At 45.9% G+C, this 17,902-nt stretch overlaps 1 protein-coding gene across 5 annotated transcripts in view; it reads right to left on the bottom strand.

The window, feature by feature from the left end:
• Positions 1–17,902, bottom strand: part of LOC116968079 (cohesin subunit SA-2-like) — a 95,445-nt gene that overhangs the window by 57,935 nt on the left and 19,608 nt on the right. For all 5 annotated transcript variants that reach the window (XM_033014703.1, XM_033014705.1, XM_033014702.1 and 2 more), the window contains exons 7-14: positions 16,281–16,391; positions 13,000–13,096; positions 10,855–10,931; positions 8,336–8,540; positions 3,503–3,654; positions 2,264–2,337; positions 1,962–2,085; positions 1,139–1,237 (exon numbers count right to left, since the gene is read on the bottom strand). In XM_033014703.1, the coding sequence (XP_032870594.1) occupies positions 1,139–1,237; positions 1,962–2,085; positions 2,264–2,337; positions 3,503–3,654; positions 8,336–8,540; positions 10,855–10,931; positions 13,000–13,096; positions 16,281–16,391 (939 nt within the window). The remainder of the gene's footprint in view (positions 1–1,138; positions 1,238–1,961; positions 2,086–2,263; positions 2,338–3,502; positions 3,655–8,335; positions 8,541–10,854; positions 10,932–12,999; positions 13,097–16,280; positions 16,392–17,902) is intronic.

Raw genomic sequence — 17,902 nt, 5'->3', positions numbered from 1 at the left:
TGCAAAAAAGTAACGACGAACAAGGAAAGGTGGAGCCCACAATGGTCCATTGTTGGCTTGGGCTAGGTGATAACGAGCTGTACAGACAACGAAATTCAACAGGACGACATTGAAACTAGCACGACAACTAGGGTGGGGGAGGGACAGAGAGAGAGGAGATGTAAAGGTTATTTGAAGTTGGAAAAGTCACCGTGCATACCGCTGGGTTGGAAGATGCCTAAACAAAATAGCAGGTGCTCTTCCCCCAATTTGCATCTAGGCTCACTCTGACAGTGGAGGAGGCCCAGAATAGAAACGTCAGTGGGGGAATGGCAACAAGGTGCGAGTCCAAGTTGGGACTGGTGAAAGAGTTAGTTATTAATTGATTGTTGTCATATTTAAGCTTTCCTGTTGTAAAAGGCCAATTGTAATGCATGATGGGATTTGGACAACTCCCATCATGACAAGGGTTTTTTTTAAACTTAAGTTGAATAGTTCACAGCTCTCTTACAAGTTTTTTTAATGCAAGTTGAAGAGGTTAATCAGATAATAAGGGGATGCCATTTGGGATGACTGGCTTTTGGCAAAGAGTGAAAAACAACTCCATATTTGGAGGTGGATGATGGTTTTTGTACATTACATCATGCAATTGGTTTTATGTCTGTACGTATATAAACTCGGGTTTTCTGGTATTTCTTTGTGTGTGCTGCTGGAGATTCAGACGTAAAACTGTTGCCTCTGGGTCTCGAGGTCCACACCCATCAGATGTTAAATTTAAGCTTTGTATGGTCTTAAGAATTTGTACTTTGTCTGTCTTTTTAAGTTAACTTTTACACTGAGGCCCCTGTTGTTGTCAAAGACGAGTGTCTTATCAGATATCCACAGACGATCCAAGTCAGCAGATATTTTTAAAGCAGAGATAGACAAATTCTTGATTAGAATGGGTGTCAAAGGATATAGGGAGAAGGCAGAAAAATCAAATTAGGAGGCAGAGATCAGCCACGATTGAATGGTGGAGTAGACTCGATGGGCCAAATGGCCCAATACTACTCCTATAGCTTTTAAACTCTTGTTCCAAAATGTCAGACACAATCCCAAAGTTGCTTAATTAGCTCCGGACAGATCTTGAGTTCTGGGAAAAGTAGAAGAGGCTTTGTACCTTGAAGCGGTTGGTGAAGAGTTCCAGCTTCTGGCTGATTTCCTTGCTTTCGTACAGATGTCGGAGGGACTTTAAACATTTCAGTCTCACCTCTCGTTGCTGAAAGAATTAAATAGGCAGGACAATGGATTTAGGAAGGTGCATGCGACATCGATGGCAAACCAGAGAGAGGTACCAGTCAACCCTACAAAGAGACCACCTTGTATTTAATGCTCTCAGCCAAATGATTGATATTGATTCGTGAACTGTTGGGCCCCAAAGTATCAAGCTTTGCGGTGCTCCACTAATCAGTCTGCCAATCAGAGAAAGACCAATTCCTGTAAAGCAGCAACATGACCTCCAGACTTTTTGACTCAATGCCCCGACCAACCGATGAAGACATACCATTCATCTTCTTTACCACTCTGTCTATCTGCGTTGCCAATCAGGGAACTGTGGACTTGGATGCCAAGTCCCCTCAGTACATCAGTATTGTCAAGGGTCTTGCTATTAACTTTCCCCTTACATTCAACCTCCAAAATGCAACACATCATACTTGCTTGGATGAAATTCCACCTGCCATTTCTTTGGCTGATCCAAGGGTTACTTGAGGTTAGATGAGTCAATAGTCATACCGCTGGGGTGTAAGCTGCCCAAGTGAAAAATGAGGTGCTGTTTCTCCAATTTGTCAGTGGAGGAGGCCCAGGACAGAAAGGTCAGCGTGGGAACGGGAGGGGGAGTTTAGCTTTGACTGTGAAAGGAAATCCAAACCATCCACACATCCTACTCTCTGCACCACTGTGCCACCCCCATTCATCTCTATATGTTAATACTTCACCAGCACCTTGTCGTGAAGCATCCAGCCGACATACTTCAGGTAGCTGTCATTAAGAAATGAGTCACTGTAGCGCTTCATCCACACGCCAATTTCCTCCATACAGACCGCCCGTATCTCCGCAATCAAATCCCTGCCAAATGAGTGGAAAAGGTGAGACGGTACATGGCTAGGTGGCACAACACTCCTCACCAACACCTAGATAAGCTTATTTAACGGACAATCACAGGCACACGCTCGGTACAAACGCCCCATTGGGAAGACAACGAGGGCGTGAGAGGAAGGCAAGGATTTAAGTAGCTGCAACTTACCGATACCTGTGGACGAACACTCCCTTAAAGATTGCATTCATCATGTTCTCAACCTCTTCCTGATTCTGCAGCATCTGCAAAATAAGACAAGATAGCCATTGAACTCTGGAATAAGCCACGCACAGCACCGAACCATAAACGCAAGGGTTGGTCTAAGACTATGGACCAGTTAATTAGCCTGTCAGACAGACCATCGAACTCTGGAAATTGGTAAATGTGACATTGACTCAAGACTGCTGCACAGCTAGAACCTCTGTGTGAATGGGGGGTGCAACACAGGCAAACACATTTTAAAGCAGAGAGAAAAGACAGACAACTCATTGCTTGGCAGCTTGCCTCGTTTCTGCTGCATATGTAGACACACACCCGTGCAGGCAGAGTGCAGTTTCTCATTGTTTGGCTGCAAACCACCATGCATTTCTGCCACACATACATAGACACACACACACACACACACAAAGACAGACAGCAGCCACATTCCTTGGATGGTGACCTCCTTGCACGCAGACACATACACTCACGTCCACACGCAAGCGGACTGCTGCTTCTCATTGCAGGGCTGCTCACCTTGCGTTCCTGTACACATGCAAACACACACGCACGTGCACACACACCTGCCATCTCATTCCTTGGCTGCGCACCTGCTTGTATTTGTGCCACAGAGGCACACACATACACATCTGTTGCATAACACTACATTTCGTTGTCTCTGTACTGTACACTGCACAATGACAATAAAGTTGAATCTGAATCTGTGCAGGCAGATTGCCGCTTCTCGTTACTTGGCAGTTCACCTCATTTGGTTTGTCATACATGCAACCATACACACTCGCATGCACACATATACGTGCAGTCAGACTGCTGCCTCTCAATGCTTGGTTGCTTGTTTCTGCCACATGTAACGCATCTCTGTGACACGCAAGCACACCCGTGCACACCCATGCAGGCAGACTGCCTCTCGTGGCTTGGCTGCACACCCTGTTTCTGCCACACATACACACGTGCATGCACACCTCCGCACAGACTGCTATCTCGCATTGTTTGGCAGTTCACCCGAGTTCCCGCCATACATGCGATCACACGCGCATGCGCACAACACACACCTGCGCAGGCAAACTGCCTCTCATTGCTTGACTGCTCACTGCCATCTTTCAGCCACACATGCAGATATACATGCGCGCGCGTGCGCGTACACACACATGCAGGCAGACTACCGCCTTTCATTGCTTGACTTCTCACCTCCTTGCTTTTCTGCAGCAGCATCTCCAGCCGGTCGTTGGCCCTCTTGCCCGCTGATTTGTTCCGCTCGGTGTCGTACTGGCGTTTGTTGTTTTCCTGGTGGACGTTCAGATTCAAGGCCACGTCCACCAGAGCCGTCATCAGTTTCATCGCTGCAAACACCAGAAGCCGAGTATAGCAGGTGCATAACAGGAAGCCAACAGATGCACAACTAGAAACACCAGGCACCAGACCCCTTACAGGAAACAACTCCAGAGCAGCGTTTATCATTTGGAGCTTTTAGTCAAGTTATTTGGAGTATTGCGTGCATCTCCAGTCGCCCAATTGCAAGAAGGATGTATGGCTTTAGAAAGGGAGCAGAGGTGGTTGACTGAAATGATCGGTGCAAGAAACTGCAGATGCTGCTTTAGAAAAAAAGACCAACCAAACCACAGAAGTAACTCGCAGGTCAGGCAGCAACTCAGGAGAACATGTTCCAGAGACACTTCCTGGCCCGCCAAGTTACTCCCAACACTTTGTGCCGTTTCTTTGAAACCGGAATAATGCTTGGATTACCCATAAGAAGGCGTGACACAGATTTGGGTCGTTTTCTCCAAAACACTGTAGGTTGTAGGGGGACTTAATAGACATATTTTAAAAATCAAGAGACTTAGATAGAGTAGACAGTCAGAACCATTTCCCCAGAGTACAAATATTAAATGATGGATAAGGGGGGTGGGGTGTCGAATGGAATAGTGGAGGATGGAGTTAAAGGGAAAGGTTTTCTTAAATGTGTGAGCGTAGAGACAGAGGGGTGTAAAATGAGGGTAGAAGCAATAGGTAGCAAGGTGAAAAGTAAAAGTGGCAGGCCGGCAAATCCAGGGCAAAAATCAAAAAGGGCCACTTTTCAGCATAATAGTATAAGGGGTAAGAGTGCTGTAAAAACAAGCCTGAAGGCTTTGTGTCTCAATGCAAGGAGCATTCGTAATAAGGTGGATGAGTTGAATGTGCAGATAGCTATTAATGACTATGATATAGTTGGGATCACGGAGACATGGCGCCAGGGTGACCAAGGCTGGGAGCTCAACATCCAGGGATATTCAATATTCAGGAGGGATAGACAGAAAGGGAAAGGAGGTGGGGTAGCTTTGCTGGTTAGAGAGCAGATTAACGCAATAGAAAGGAAGGACATTAGCTTTGAGGATGTGGAATCGATATGGGTAGAGCTGCGAAACACTAAGGGGCAGAAAACGCTAGTGGGAGTTGTGTACAGGCCACCTAACAGTAGTAGTGGAGTTGGGGATGGCATCAAACAGGAAATTAGAAATGCGTGCAACAAAGGTAAAACAGTTATAATGGGTGACTTCAATCTACATATAGATTGGGTGAATCAAATTGGCAAGGGTGCTGAGGAAGAGGATTTCTTGGAATGTATGCGGCATAGTTTTCTAAACCAACATGTAGAGGAACCAACGAGAGAGCAGGCTATTCTAGACTGGGTATTGAGTAATGAGGAAGGGTTAGTTAGCAGTCTTGTTGTGCGTGGCCCCTTGGGCAAGAGTGACCATAATATGGTTGAGTTCTTCATTAGGATGGAGAGTGACATCGTTAATTCAGAAACAAGGGTCCTGAACTTAAAGAAAGGTAACTTTGAGGGTATGAGACGTGAATTGGCCAAGATAGACTGGCGATTGATTCTTAATGGGTTGACGGTGGATATGCAATGGAAGGCATTTAAAGACTGCATGGATGAACTACAACAATTGTTCATCCCAGTTTGGCAAAAAAATAAATCAGGGAAGGTAGTGCATCCGTGGATAACAAGGGAAATCAGGGATAGTATCAAAACAAAAGATGAAGCGTACAAATTAGCCAGAAAAAGCAGCCTACCAGGACTGGGAGAAATTCAGAGACCAGCAGAGGAGGACAAAGGGCTTAATTAGGAAAGGGAAAATAGATTATGAAAGAAAACTGGCAGGGAACATAAAAACTGACTGCAAAAGCTTTTATAGATATGTGAAGAGAAAAAGATTAGTTAATACAAATGTAGGTCCCTTGCAGTCAGAAACGGGTGAATTGATCATGGGGAACAAGTACATGGACAGACCAATTGAATAACTTGGTTCTGTCTTCACTAAGGAAGACATAAATAATCTACCGGAAATAGCAGGGGACCGGGGATCAAATGAGATGGAGGAACTGAGTGAAATCCAGGTTAGCCGGGAAGTGGTGTTAGGTAAATTGAATGGATTAAAGGCCGATAAATCCCCAGGGCCAGATAGGCTGCATCCTAGAGTACTTAAGGAAGTAGCCCCAGAAATAGTGGATGCATTAGTGATAATTTTTCAAAACTCTTTAGATTCTGGAGTAGTTCCTGAGGATTGGAGGGTAGCTAATGTAACACCACTTTTTAAAAAGGGAGGGAGAGAGAAAACGGGGAATTACAGACCAGTTAGTCTAACGTCGGTAGTGGGGAAACTGCTAGAATCAGTTATTAAAGATGGGATAGCAGCACATTTGGAAAGTGGTGAAATCATTGGACAAAGTCAGCATGGATTTATGAAGGGTAAATCATGTCTGACGAATCTTATAGAATTTTTCGAGGATGTAACTAGTAGAGTGGATAAGGGAGAACCAGTGGATGTGTTATATCTGGACTTTCAGAAGGCTTTCGACAAGGTCCCACATAAGAGATTAGTATACAAACTTAAAGCACACGGTATTGGGGTTCAGTATTGATGTGGATAGAGAACTGGTTGGCAGACAGGAAGCAAAGAGTAGGAGTAAACGGGTCCTTTTCACAATGGCAGGCAGTGACTAGTGGGGTACCGCAAGGCTCAGTTCTGGGACCCCAGCTATTTACGATATATATTAATGATTTAGACGAGGGAATTGAATGCAACATCTCCAAGTTTGCGGATGACACGAAGCTGGGGGGCAGTGTTAGCTGTGAGGAGGTACACAAAATTGCTGGGGAAACTCAGCGGGTGGAGCAGCATCTATGGAGCGAAGGAAATAGGCGACGTTTCGGGCCGAAACCCTTCTTCAGACTGATGGGGGGTGGGGGAAAGAAAGAAGGAAAAGGGGAGGAGGAGGAGGAGCCCGAGGGCGGGCGGATGGGAGGGTGGGAGGAGGAGGATGCTAGGAGGCTGCAAGGTGACTTGGATAGGCTGGGTGAGTGGGCAAATGCATGGCAGATGCAGTATAATGTGGGTAAATGTGAGGTTATCCACTTTGGTGGCAAAAACAGGAAAGTAGATTATTATCTTAATGGTGGCCGATTAGGAAAGGGGGAGATGCAACGAGACCTGGGTGTCATGGTACACCAGTCATTAAAAGTAGGCATGCAAGTGCAGCAGGCAGTGAAGAAGGCGAATGGTATGTTAGCATTCATAGCAAAAGGATTTGAGTATAGGAGCAGGGAGGTTCTACTGCAGTTGTACAGGGTCTTGGTGAGACCACACCTGGAGTATTGCGTACAGTTTTGGTCTCCTAATCCGAGGAAAGACATTCTTGCCATAGAGGGAGTACAGAGAAGGTTCACCAGACTGATTCCTGGGATGTCAGGACTTTCATATGAAGAAAGACTGGATAGACTCGGTTTGTACTCGCTAGAATTTAGAAGATTGAGGGGGGATCTTATAGAAACTTACAAAATTCTTAAGGGGTTGGACAGGCTAGATGCAGGAAGATTGTTCCCGATGTTGGGGAAGTCCAGAACAAGGGGTCACAGTTTAAGGATAAGGGGGAAATCTTTTAGGACCGAGATGAGGAAAACTTTTTTCACACAGAGAGTGGTGAATCTGTGGAATTCTCTGCCACAGAAGGTAGTTGAGGCCAGTTCATTGGCTATATTTAAGAGGGAGTTAGATGTGGCCCTTGTGGCTAAAGGGATTAGGGGGTATGGAGAGAAGGCAGGTACAGGATACTGAGTTGGATGATCAGCCATGATCATATTGAATGGCGGTGCAGGCTCGAAGGGCCGACTGGCCTACTCCTGCACCTATTTTCTATGTTTCTATGATGGGATGGATTTAAGGCGACAGGGGCAATTGTGGCGCCACTTATTGGGCGAACCCTCGGCCCTAGGACTGGCAAGGTCAAGTGACTAGGTTTGGCGGGAAGTCAAGTCAAGTCAAGTCAGTTTATTTGTCACATACACATACGAGATGTGCAGTGAAATGAAAGTGGCAATGCTCGCGGACTTTTGTGCAAAAAGACAAACAACCAAGTAGTCGTCACGTGGCTTAGGAGTGTGCCCTCCCCAGTCACGTGTGAGCCGTTCTTTGTTTAACTCAATAAAGATCACTTTGTTTCACAATCACGTGTCTCGCTAAACAATGTGCAAATTAGTTATTTTTTGTTTAAAACAGAGGGTGGTGTGCGCCTGGAAAGTGCTGTCAGGGGTGGTGGTAGTGGAGGCAGGTACAATAGTGGCGTTTTGGATAGGCACATGGATATGCGGGGAATATAGATGTCTGAACAACGGTCGCAACCGGAAATGTCACCCATTCCTTCTATCCAGAGTTACTGCCTGTCTCGCTGATTTACTCCAGCATTTTGTCTATCTTCAGTGTAAACCAGTACCTGCAGTTCCTTCCTACACTTGGTTAATGTGCAGGCAGATAAAAGATGGCATAATGTTCATAGAAACTTAGAAAATAGGTGCAGGAGTACACCAATAAGCCCTTCGAAGCAAAATCAGTACCCCATTCCTGCGTTCTCCCCATTTTCCTTGATTCAGTTAGCCTGAAGAACTATATCTAACTCTCTCTTGAATACATACATCTGTTCGGCTGAAGGGCCTGTTCCTGTACTGATCTACGTAGTATAGCTGGTGTGCGTGATACTCACCGGCCAGCGTGCTGGTGTGCCTGAAGGCGCGGACCTGGGAATCAGACAACCCAGTCAAGAGGGAAATCAAGGTGTCCATCATGTACTCGTCGTAAATGACGTTGTACTGGCACTGGCGCACCAGCACGGCGATGAACTCACAGAAATTCTGCCGAAACTTCTTCCACATGGGACCGGCCAGCGACAGAGGGTAATCACCACTCTCCTGCAACAGCAGTGTAATCACGTTATATCCCCTACAATAACTATACAAATATCCCCAACAATAACTATACAAATATCCCCGACAACTATACAAATATCCCCGACAACACCTATACAAATATCCCCGACAACAACTATACAAATATCCCCGACAACAACTATACAAATATCCCCGACAACTATACAAATATCCCCGACAACAACTATACAACCATCCCCAACAATAACTATAAAAATATCCCCGACAACAACTATACAAACATTCCCGACAACAACGATACAAACATCCCCGACAACTATACAGATATCCCCAACAACTATACAAACATCCCCGACAACAACTATACAAATATCCCCGACAACTATACAAATATCCCCTACAATAACTATACAAACATCCCCGACAACTATACAAACATCCCCGACAACAACTATACAAGTTGTGGTGGAGGCACATATGATCGTGGCGCTTGAGAGGTTGTTGGAGAGGCACATGTACATGCAGAGAATGTCCAAGCAGAGATCAGTTTAACTTGGCCTCACACTCGGTACAGATATTGTGGGCCGAAGGGACTGTCCCTGTGCTGTACTCATGCTCATAAGTTGTAGGAGTAGAATTAGGACATTCAGCCCATCAAGTCTACTTCGCCATTTAATCATGGCTGTCATTCCCCCTCAACCCCATATTCCCCAACACCCGTAAAGGGTCTGTCCCACTTAGGCGATTTTTTAGGTGACTCCCGTAGCTTGTCTTCTCCTGACGTAGGTGCTGTTGTAGGTTGTCGCCAAGAAGAGTAAGGTGACGTGCCTCAATGACTATCGACCTGTGGCACTAACGTCTGTGGTGATGAAGTGCTTTGAGAGGTTGGTTATGGTGCACATCAACTCCTACCTCGACAAGAACCTCGACCCACTACAGTTCGCATACCGCCACAACAGCTCAACGGAGGATGCAATTTCACTGGCTCCCCACTCCGCATTGGACCACTTGGATAATAAAAACACTTGCGTCAGGCTGTTGTTTATAAACTACAGCTCGGCGTTTAACACCATCATTCCTGCCAAGCTGGTTACCAAGCTCACAGAACTGGGTCTCTGCATCCCTCTGTATTTGGATCCTCAACTTCTTCATCCACAGGCCAGTCTGTTCGAATTGGCGGAAATACTTCATCCTCAGTAACAATTAGTACGGGAGCACCTCAAGGCTGCGTGCTCAGCCCACAGCTCTACTCACTATACCCATGACTGCGTAGCCGGACATAGTGCAAACTCCATCAAGTTCGCCGACGACAGCACCGTTGTTGGACGAATCACAGATGGGGATGAGTCAGAGTATAGAAGTGAGATCGACCGACTGACCAAATGGTGCCAGCACAACAACCTGGCTCTCAGCAATAAAGGTGACATTGGCAACACCTCCTCCCAGGCACTGCCTGTAATTATAGATTGTGCAGCCACACAGTCCCTGGCCATTTTGTATGCAAAATGGTAATGAAGATATTAAATAAATGATCAATCATCGATAACTACAAATGGTCTGGCACCTATGAGAGACTCAGGCGGCAATGAGGTGCAACGCAAAGTTGCTGCCTCATAGCGCCAGGGACCTGGGCTCGATCCTGGCCACAGGAGCTGTATCTCTGTGTGGTGTTTGCACGTTCTCCCTGCGACAATGTGTTTGTGCAGGGTACTCCGGTTTCCTTCCACATCCCGAAGGAGTGCGGATTTATAGGCTAATTGGCCCTCTGTAAATTGTCCCCCGCCCCCCCAGTGTGTGGGGAGTGGATGAAAAGGTGGGATAATGTAGAACCAGTGTGCAGGGGTGACCAATGGTGGGTGTGGGGCAGTGGGCTGAAGGGCCTGTTTCTGTGCTTTATCTAAAAAAAAACAAAAAACCACGCAACTTAATTTGACCAGTGAGTCCTTCTAGATTGACCCACCCCTTAAAAGTCGATCCACCACTCGAGATGTGGTCGGTCAATACTATACACCACATTCTAAAATACAAACTGCCTTGATTGCACTAGGAACTTTAGGGCATTGTTTTTGGTCTTTGCACTATGTTGTTTGTCTGTGTTTTTATATATTGAGCTTATTTTAGTTGTTTATTATAGTGTCTATTGAGTAGTAATGTTCACATATCTGATGTGTTGCTGCAAGTAAGAAATGTATTGTTCAGTTTTAGAATGCATGACAAAATAAAAATCTCTTGACAACACCTTGGCTAGGATAATTCTATGCAGAATTGCTAATTATTGTGTCAAATAAATGCAATTTTGAATGTTAGCTGGAAATACAAGACTCTCACGACTGACCTCATCAAACTCCTCGGTCATCCTCCGAATTATCTCCGCATTCTGAAGCTTCTGGAACATCTCCGATGCAATGACCCCTGAAGGTGACAGAAAAAAACCGCACATGATTCCTTCGTCCTCAGTCGCATTTATCATCTCCAAGAACCCATCGCCTGCCTGAATCAAAGACTTGTCTCGGTCATTCCTTCCTCTCCCTCGGCAGAAGATACAGAAGCTTGAAAGCGTGCACCACCAGACCCAGGAACAGCTTCTTCCCTTCTGTTATCAGTAGTCTGAACGGTCTTTCCATAAGCTATGGTACTGACCGATTCATCTCTACTCCTCTGTGGATATTGGACTTTGTCTATGGTCCTTCCATAAGCTGGGGCACTGTCCGATTCACCACTACCCCATTGCGGACATTGGACTTTGTCTACAGTCCTTCCATAAGCCTGGAAGCTGTCTGATTCACCTCTACCCCATTGCGGACATTGGACTTTGTCCATGGTCCTTCCGTAAGCTGGGGCACTGTCCGATTCCCTTATATACTTTTGTGGACATTGGTCTTTGTCTCTGGAACTGTTGCGCTACAATGTGATAAAAGGCCGAAACACCGAGTGACGTTGAGGTACACAACTGAAGATGTGTCTGATTGTTAGCAAATTCACCTAGTGGTCATAACCAAGAATGTCAATTGTGGTGAAATCTTAGGGATTGTAACACCCTGTCCTACTAATCAATCTGAGAACTATATTCTGCACTCTGTATCTTCCCCTTTGTTCTACAAATTGTACACGAGTTTGACGCGGTGGTATCTGTGCACAATATTATCCAATCTAATTTTATAGCAGGCAAAAATAATTTTCACAATACCTTGTGCACAAGTGAAAACTTTTCACTCATACGCATGACAATAACAAACCTCAACAGATACACGGTGACAAGCCATTGTGCTCTTCAGGTTTGATTCCAGACCAGGCCAAATGCAAGACTGAATTACATGCGCCTTTTTTCTTTCTTAATCATACTAGAAAGGGTCCCTCATGCTTGATGCCATGCGAATGGGAGGATGTGCAGCCTCTTGGCCTCAATGACATGGAAAGATGACTATTTCATCTTGTGGATAGAACAGGTGGCTTTCACATTCACATCAAGCTTGAGCAATGATGCTTAATTACCACAAAAAGGAAGCCATTTGAACCCAAAGTCAGGAGAGTTGGCGTTTTTAGTTCACAGAGTTTGTAGCAAATCCATGAGCACCAAATCCCCTTCCCATCTTGCTTGCCACTTAGTTCTCGGGTGGTGCATAGTCAGTACCCAATCACAAATCGGCAAAAGTTCCTGTTGATAAGAAATGGTTAGAAGGCTACACTGCACTTCAGCAGGTTTCCGACATTAGAGATGCAGTGTGGAAAGAAGTCCTTGGGCCCACCTAGTCCGCACCAACCAGCGATCACCCCGTATACAAGCACTATCCTACACACACACACACACACACACACACGAGGGACAACTTACAATTTTACCAAAGCCAATTAACCTACAAACCTGCATGTGTTTGGAGTGTGAGAGGAAACCAGGGCATCCAAAGAAAGCCCACATGGTACAAATTCCGTGCAGATATCAACCGTAATCAGGATCGAACCTGGGTCTTTGGCGCTGTGAGGCAGTCACACTACCGCTACGCCACTGTGCCACCTACGCGGGTGTTGTCTGTACGGAGTTTGCACTTTTTCCCCCTGTGACCACATGGCTTTTCTCTAGATGCTCCGGTTTCCTCCCACATTCCAAAAACTTACAGGTTTGTAGGTCAATTGGCTTCTGTAAATTGTAAATTTCACCCAGTGTGCAGGATAGTGTATGAGACGATTGCTGGTCTGAGCAAACTCGGTTGGGCCGAAGGCCCTATATCCACGCCGTATCTCCAAGTCGAAAAGGTGCGATTCCTGCCCACAAACATCACTCGAGGTAGGCACAGAATGCTGGAGAAACTCAGTGGGTCAGGCAACATCTCTGGAGAAAAGGAATAGGTGACGTTTCGTGTGGACCTGAAACGTCACCTAATCCTTTTCTCCAGAGATGTTGCCTGGCCCGTTGAGTTACTCAGGCATTTTGTGTCTATCTTCCGTGTAAACCAGCATCTGAAACATCACTGGAGGAATTTACCTTTACATCCACAGCAATGGATGAAGAAGTTGAGTAGCTCCAGTAGACCAGTCTCCTTGTCCTGTTTGTACAGTTCCAGCCATTCATCGACCAGTGTCTGTGGGTGGGACGTACACCAGTTACAAGGGTGTGAAGAAGGGCTCCGACCCAGAATGTCACCCAGCCTTTTTCTCCAGAAATGCTGCCTGACCTACTGAGTTACTCCAGCACTTTTTGTCTGCACTCACAGCAGCTTTAGTATGGGCATTTACCTCCCAGCCCACCTCAGATGCATTCACTACTTTTCTTGACAGAATTTGGTATTGTTGCGTTCATTACAAAGATATATATTTTTTCTTGGATTCCAAGTTTATGGTCTAGATCAGTGGTTCTCAACCTTTTTTCAGTGATGTACCCCCTGTGAAATATTTTTTCAGCCAAGTACCCCCTAACCAGCGCAAAAATATAGGCCTACATATATGTAGGCCTATATTTTAAAATCTCACGTACCCCCAGGGGTATGCGTACCCCCATTTGAGAACCACTGGTCTAGATAACGTTCAATCATTATCACAGCTGTGCCCCCATTGTACCGTTCCCAATGCAAATTATTTATACACACTCGAACGGCAATATACTCAGTCACCCACCCTGGCCTGACAATTATATGTTGGTGCATTTGTTTACACCCCAAGAAATATTAGCACATACATTTATCTTCAACATATCAGTTGACCCAAATGTTATTCCCATCATCATGTATCAGTACACTGTGGACGGCTCGATCGCAATCATGTATAGTCTTTCAGTTGACTGGACAGCACGCAACAAAAATGCTCGCTACATGAGACAACAAATTACAATAAACACTAACTGCAGTGTTATTTACCCTCCCAGACACAGGTTAGTCATATTCGCAGCAACTGAAAACAATCAAGTAACTGCAATGATCGAAACCCAAAATAAAACAGAAAAATGATGTAAACGCTCAGCGGGTCAAGCAGCATCTGTGGAAGTGAATGCTTCAGGTCAAAGACTCCTCATTAATCAACCATATAGTGGGGGTCACATGGAGAACCCTGGCCTTAAACCGTTCCCTTTGTCCAAGCCTCGTCCACCCTCTCTGCAACTTTGGGCAGAAGGAATGGGTGACGTTTTGGGTCAAAACCCTTCTTCAGACTGACTTCGGAGGGGTTGGGGGGGAGAGATTGGATTGATAAGGAGACGTTGAAGGTGTGAAAACAGGGCAAAGGGAATGGAGATCAAGGAAAATGTGGAATCGATCATTGTTAGCTGGGAGGAGGTAACAACAAAGCAAACAGAGATAAAATGTCGTCAGAGACAGTAAGACTGGTCGGAGAACTGGGAAGGGGGAGGGATGGAAAAGCAAGGGTTAATTTGAAGTTAGAGAAGTCAATGTTCATACCGCTGGGGTGTAAGCTGCCCAAGTGAAACTCATCTTTCTGTCCTGGGCCTCCTCCATTGTCAGAGTGAGGCCCAGTGCAAATTGGAGGCACAGTACCTCATATTTAGCTTTTCCTTGATCTCCATTCCCTTCGCCCTGCTTTCACACTTCCTTACAAATCTATCTCTCTCGCCCACTGACGTTAGTCCAAAGAAGGGTCTTGACCCAAAACAATCCCATTCCTTCTCTCCAGAGATGCTGCCTGTCCCGCTGAGTTATTCGAGCATTTTGTATCTATCTTTGGTTTAAACCAGCATCTGCAGTTCCTTTATACACTCTCTGCCACTTTATCTGGTTTTCTCACATTCCCAGTTTTGACAAAGGCTCCTTGACTGGAAACATTGGTGATTTCTCCTCCTGACAAAGCTGTTTCCAGCAGTTTGTTTTGATAGTCAAAGTAGTGTTGGTATTTCTAATCACCTTCATACTGCATTGAGTATAGAAGTTGGGTGTTACGTTACTTAAACGTTAGTGAGGCCACATTGTGTTCAGTTCTGGTCCCTGTGCTATAGGGAAGATGTTGTCAAGCTTGAAGGGGTTTAGAGAAGATTTACCAGGATGTTGCCAGGACTGAGCTATAGGGAGAGGTTGAGCAGGCTGGGGCTTTTTTCCTTGGAGCACAGGAGGATGTGGGGTCATCTTAGAAAAGTGCACAAAATCATGAGAGGAATAGATCAGATAGACGCAGAGTGGGGCTTCGCGGTCGATGAGCATGAGGGGAAGACAATGGTGACCCGACGAGGGGACCGCCGTGAAGAACAATGGGGACCTGGCGTGGGGGACCGTCGTGAATAAGACTGGGGGCCCGGCATGAGAGCCGGTGGGAGAACAAAGGGTAACCTGGTGGAGGTGGGGGCACTCTAGTTTAGAATCCTCTGCCCAGGGAATAAGTCTGCATTTGTTCAGGTGAAGGCGCTGTGCACACGGCAGCCAACAATTGTTTGCCTTTTTCTTTTTGTTTTCACTTTTAATTTCACGTTTTTGTGTACCTTGTGTTGCGATTGTCGGCAGACCAATTTCCCTCCGGGGATGAATAAAGTTTTATCGCAATCGTAATAAGAACCAGAGGACACAAGGTTAAGGTGAGGGGGGATAGATTTAATGGGAACCCGAGGGGTGCCATTTAAAAAAAAATGTTTTTACAAAGGGTGATGGGTGTATGGAACAAGTTGCCGGAGGAGGCAGTTGAGGCAGGTACTACTACAGTATTTAAGAAATATTTAGACATGTACATGGATGGGATAGGTTTATGTTGGGGAAGTCCAGGACAAGGGGTCACAGCTTAAGGATAAGGGGGAAATCCTTTAAAACCGAGATGAGAAAAACTTTTTTCACACAGTGGTGAATCTCTGGAACTCTCTGCCACAGAGGGTAGTTGAGGCCAGTTCATTGGCTATATTTAAGAGGGTTAGATGTGGCCCTTGTGGCTAAGGGGATCAGAGGGTATGGAGAGAAGGCAGGTACGGGATACTGAGTTGGATGATCAGCCATGATCATATTGAATGGCGGTGCAGGCTCGAAGGGCCGAATGGCCTACTCCTGCACCTAATTTCTATGTTTCTATGTTTAGAGGAATATGGGACCAACGCAGGCAGGTGGGGCTAGTGAAGATGGGGCATGTTGGCTGGCGTGAGCAAGTTGGGCTGAAGGGTCTCTTTCCACGGCGTGTGACTATGACTATCCCCATCTTCTCGAGCCTTTTCTTTACTGAGACATATCTTAAGAATATTTCCAGGACATCCCTTTTCTCCCAGGAAATCCTCCTTTCCTGCATTATATCTGAAACCAAAGACACTCCAACCACCACTCCCATGTAAAGGAGGCATCAAGCACATACCTGCATGGCACTCTTTGCCAATTTTACTGCCTCAAATAAGTTGTTGACGTCTTTTTTCTGGTTTTGTGCAGAGTTGTTCAGCTTCGACTCCTGTCCTGGTTTCCTGGAGGACTGGAAATGCAAGAAACATTGAGTTCATGTGGAAGACAGACACAATAGCTGGAGTAACTCAACGGTATAGGCAGCCTCTCTGGAGAGAAGTAATGGGTGATGTTTCGGATCGAAACCCTTCTTCAGCCACCTCTACAGAGATGCTGCCTTACCCGCTGAGTTACTTCAGCATTTTGTGGCTATCTTCGATTTAAACCAGCATCTGCAGTTCCCAGAGTTCATGTGGACATTTAGTTCAGAGATACAGCGAGGAAACAGGGCTGTCAGCCTACAGTGTCCGTACCCACCAGTGATCCCTGCACACTTGCACTATCCTACACACACTTGAGACAATCTACAATGATACCAAGCCAATTAGCCGACAAACCTATGTCTTTGGAGTGCGGGAAGAAACTGGAGCTTCTGGGGAAAACCCACGCAGGTCATGGGAAGAACTCTGTACAAACAAGCACCCATGGTCAGGATCAAACCCGGATCTCCGGCGCTGTGAGGTGTCAACTCTACCGCTGCGCCACCGTGGCTTGAAGTACATTTTTTAAATGCTATAAAGATTTCTGCCTCTCATGGTGTTCCACATGCTCGACACCATATGTTTGGGATGAAACATTCTCCTCTTCTGCTCCAGATCATTCAGCCCACCATCGGGGCCAAGGAAAGAGCGTTCACGTCGCGGCCCTGTTTCAACCAATCTTTCCACCACCACGCACAAGAAGCACAAGACAGACACCATTGGGCAGATGCCAAGAAGTGTGTTCAGCTCTGGCTGAACAACTTCTAATCTTGTGTGTGGACTCGATAAGAAGAAGAAGAAGCCCACCATCCAAGCCGACCATCAAGCACCCACCGATGTCAATTCTATTTTATTCGCCCCACATCCTCATCAACTCTCCCAAAAGTTTACTACTCTCTATACACTAGAGGTTAGTGTTCTCTCTCCCCTCTGGCAAGAGGTACAGAAGTGTGAAAACGCACACCGTCAGATTCAATGACAGTTTCTTCACAGCTGTTATCACCAACGAGAGAGTGGTCAAGACCTACCATCTACCTCATCGGAGACCTGAGACTATCTTTAATCGGACTTCACCTTGCACTAAACGTTATTCCTTTTATCTGTACACTGTGGATGGCTTGATGGTAAGCAGGTAGTCTTTCCGCTGACTGGAAAGCAGGCAACAAAAAAGCTTTTCACTGTACCTCAGTACACGTGACAATAAACTATCTACATATTAGCAACAGCCATTTAACCCAATAGATAGCTGGGAAACCGGAGCATCCAGAGGAAACCCACAGGGAGAACGTGCAAACTCCACACAAGCAGCACCCTGTGGTCAGATCCCAATCTCCTGGGTGACTGGAACTATGAGGCAGCAGCTGTACCATTGTATGACTCTTGCTCTGCAGATCCCATTAAACTTATCTCAACAGCAATATATCTCTAACTCCAGTCCAGACAATCTTTCTTCAGAGCTGAAATGAGCCAGTTCTAGAAGCTGAATGCGGCCATTCGGCCC

The sequence above is a fragment of the Amblyraja radiata genome, chromosome 43, assembly GCF_010909765.2.
Source record: "Amblyraja radiata isolate CabotCenter1 chromosome 43, sAmbRad1.1.pri, whole genome shotgun sequence".
Classification (NCBI taxonomy): Eukaryota; Metazoa; Chordata; class Chondrichthyes; order Rajiformes; family Rajidae; genus Amblyraja; species Amblyraja radiata.
Note: the sequence above shows the minus strand (reverse complement) of the source record. Positions and strands in the feature narration are given on the sequence as shown.